Genomic DNA, 1,170 nt, shown 5'->3' with positions numbered 1-1,170 from the left:
CCCTGCACTCCGTGGTCCGGGAACTGGGGGGCCTGGCTGGGGGCCCCCACACTGTGGTGGTGCTGAGCCTGGGCGCCCACTTCACCACCTTCCCTCCGTCCGTCTTCGTGCAACGACTGGCAGGGGTCCGGGCTGCTGTGGCTGCGCTGCTGGCCCGGGAGCCCGACACCCTGGTGGTCATCAAACTGGCCAACACAGAATACAAGTCAGTGTACGGCAGCGACTGGTTCACCCTCCAGGTGAACCGGCTCCTCCGAGCTGCCTTTGTCGACCTCCGCGTGGCCTTTGTGGACGCCTGGGAAATGACCTCCAGCCTGGCCCTGCCCGATAGCATCCACCCGGGGAGGTGCGTCGTCCGAAACGAGGTGGACCTCCTGCTCTCCCATGTCTGCCCCACCTGAGCGCTCCTGCCGGTCCTGGGGCTGTGGATGACGAAACTGGTGCGATGATCAAGCCTGGAAGCCCTTCCCCTCAGCTGTCGGAATGTCTTCTCTCACCACCTTCCGATGCAGGAAGCCTGGCAGTCCTCCAGTGCGTCTTAAGAACTTCTGTCCCCATGTGAAAAGCCGCGTGGAGGGGATGAGAGTCTGGGGGCAGAAGCCACACCTGCTCCCTCAGTGAGCATGTGCACTGTGACGGTCCGTTTTGGGCTTTCTGTTTAGAGCGTCAAGGAGCCTTGCAAAGATAGGAGATGGGTTCCATTTCAGTTATCAGAGGCCACCCAAGTGGAAAGCCTGACTCTGTATATAAAGACTTTTATAGATTGATTTGTAAAATAAAATATGTCTCCTAACTGTAAATAGTAACATATGCTCTTTGTAGAAAAACTGAAAAAGTACCAAAAAATGAACAAGGAAACCTGTGATTGCCATCTAGAGAGTGATATGCTCAGCTTGGGTAAATGAACAGCCAGAACACAGCCCTGCTTTTTTGTGTGAGGATGTTAGTGCTAATAAAAGATGAACGCTGTTTTCCTTACAGGGAATCCATAGATGATGTATTGACAACCCTTGTTGCTCCAGTGAACCACACAGCCGCTATTTTCTAATAGATATGGATGAAACGTTGAAGAATCAGATTACAGAAGAATCCCTAGGGTGTGCTGGCTCCTGTTCCCTGCCTAAGCATTAAAATCTAGGCATTTTATAATACTAGAGAAAGAAACAGAGA

The 1,170-nt window shown here is 52.6% G+C and overlaps 1 protein-coding gene across 1 annotated transcript in view; it reads left to right on the top strand.

Moving 5' to 3' along the window:
• LOC104987144 (NXPE family member 3-like) overlaps positions 1-401 on the top strand; it is a 16,301-nt gene extending 15,900 nt beyond the window's left edge. The window contains exon 7 of the mRNA XM_010837921.1: positions 1-401. This exon is cut by the window's left edge and continues 11 nt beyond it. Within this exon, the coding sequence (XP_010836223.1) occupies positions 1-401 (401 nt within the window).
• Positions 402-1,170: the final 769 nt, after the last annotated feature.

The sequence above is a fragment of the Bison bison genome, unplaced genomic scaffold, assembly GCF_000754665.1.
Source record: "Bison bison bison isolate TAMUID 2011002044 unplaced genomic scaffold, Bison_UMD1.0 scf7180017864085, whole genome shotgun sequence".
Lineage (NCBI taxonomy): Eukaryota > Metazoa > Chordata > Mammalia > Artiodactyla > Bovidae > Bison > Bison bison.
Note: the sequence above shows the minus strand (reverse complement) of the source record. Positions and strands in the feature narration are given on the sequence as shown.